Below are 2,259 nucleotides of genomic sequence, written 5' to 3'. Positions count from 1 at the left end.
CAATCTTGCATTTACTTTTTCCAAATTCTCAAAAGCACCTGAGACATTTTAATCCATAACTATAAGTCAAAGCTAAGAAAGTTTCCTAAAATATCACATAAAACACATCACATCAAACATATATAACAACTATGGGTTATCAACAACCCTGAGTTATCAGCAACTCAAATACAACATATGTGGTTTATCAACAACCCTTATCCATCAGTGACTCAAATACAACATATTCAGGTAATTAGCAACCCTGAGCCATCAGCAAATCATATACAACACATGATGTAATCAGTAACCTAAACATATAATCATAGGTAAAACCTCAGCCTATGACGTAAAACCTTAAAGTTTGACCAAAAGTCAACATTGTCAAAAGTCAACGGTCAACCTTCCCTGACCATCACACCACGACCAGCCCCTGGCCGCATCGTGGTTGCTAAATGAAAAAATTGTCACGTAGGTACTCAGTCCAGCACGCGATGGCAAGGAAATAGATACTCTGATTCGAATCCTATATGCTTCGGTTATATGATCGATCATATATGCTATGACATGTACTCGACCTAATGTGACTTACGCCTTGAGCATGGTTAGCAGATATCAAGGAAATCCTGGTTTAGCTCATTGGACTACAATGAAGAACATTCTTAAGTATTTGCAAAAAACAAAGGATATGATCTTAGTTTTTGGTAGCAAAGATGAACTTAAGGGGAATGGGTATAGTGACGCCAATTTTCAAATAGATCGAGATAATATTTATTCTCAATATAGCTTGGTTTTCTTATTGAATGGTGGAGCAGTAACTTGGAAAAGTTCCAAGCAAAAAACAGTAGCTAATTCTACTTGTGAATCATTGTACATCACAGCAAGCAAGGCAGCGAAGGAGGCTATATGGTTAAAGAATTTTATTGGAGATATTGCATTTACTACATCAATCCAAGAACCAATAGATATTTTCTGCGAAAACAAGGGTGCAATAGCTTTGACGAAAGAACCTAAAGATCATGGTAGATCTAGGTACGTTGAGAGGAAATATTACTACACTCATGGTGAATCGTGTATCATCAGAAGAGAATCATGTTGATCATCTTACAAAGGTCTAAGTAAGGTCAAACACTTTAAGCATACTAGGAGCATTGGACTAAGAGACGATATTATATTTCAGATTTTAGTAGTTGATTATTTTGAAACATTGTAACAATGATAAATTGTAATTGAATGGTGATTAATTAAATACAGATTTATTTATATTCAATGTGTATGAAACCATTTGTCAATTAATCTATCCTTGTGTTTCATTTTGCATCTTTTACTTCCTGAATATTGAGTTATTTGAAATACCACAGTCAGTCGTACTTTGGGAGTAAATTTGTACTGCCACTCCAACTTGCACTATCAAGACATTAATCGCTGCTAAGTCACTTCACCCTGACAAGGTTGTTCACATTGCCAAGTCAGTTCACACTGACAAGTTGAGTCTCACTGCAAAGAAAGTTCTCATTGCCACTCCAGTTCACATTTCAAAGAATTCTCGCACTGTCAAGACATCACACATTGACACATCAGTTCACACTGATAAGTTTGTTCACGCGAAAAAGCTTTTGGTAGTTTCAAGCTATCTCAGGCAGTGAAGACTGCATCTCACCCTGCTAAGACTCAAGTTCCATCTCCAACTCCAAACATCAGAAGAGCTCAAGCTGGTAAGTTTGTTAATGTATATTTTTGTTTATATAATTTTTTATAGGGTCAAACACAAAAATAAAAAGAAGTCGAGTCACATAAATCCAAAGAAGGTATGGGTTCCTAAGAACACATCTCCAAAACCAAGAAGATGAAGCAAGTCTAGGTTATCAAGAAAACATCTTCACAATCTAGAATGAAGCCAACAAATGAAGTTAGAAAGATTCATTGGAACCAAATGTCTACAGGAAAGAAGATGAGTGTTATGAAACCTCAAGCAGGTAGTTTTATATGAGATCAAATACTTTTCGGAGAAGTGAGGTATGTTCCAAAACGCAATCTCAAATGGGTTCCTAAGGTTGTTTTTAATTTCTAAGGATGTGAGAGAGTCTAATTTTTTTTTAATAATCTATATTAGTTGTCTCTCTCACTGAGGAAATATATGAAAAGTGTGTCTATATGGTTATTTTATTATTATTTCTCATGTTAATTTTATTGGAGGTTGTCTTGAAATACTTTGTAGAAAATGTAAAGTCTTGTTAAGAAATAGGCTTTGCCGTTGTCAGGTAGCTATAGTCAAACAAG

General features: G+C 35.1%; 1 protein-coding gene across 1 annotated transcript; it reads left to right on the top strand.

The window, feature by feature from the left end:
• The first annotated feature begins 628 nt into the window (after positions 1-628).
• LOC145112346 (secreted RxLR effector protein 161-like) lies at positions 629-1,078 on the top strand. Its single transcript, XM_079048519.1, has one exon. The coding sequence runs from the start codon at positions 629-631 to the stop codon at positions 1,076-1,078; it is 450 nt and encodes a 149-aa protein (XP_078904645.1).
• Positions 1,079-2,259: the final 1,181 nt, after the last annotated feature.

This window comes from Lactuca virosa, chromosome 5 (genome assembly GCF_052849685.1).
Source record: "Lactuca virosa cultivar CGN04683 chromosome 5, Lactuca_virosa_CGN04683_v6, whole genome shotgun sequence".
Classification (NCBI taxonomy): domain Eukaryota; kingdom Viridiplantae; phylum Streptophyta; class Magnoliopsida; order Asterales; family Asteraceae; genus Lactuca; species Lactuca virosa.
Note: the sequence above shows the minus strand (reverse complement) of the source record. Positions and strands in the feature narration are given on the sequence as shown.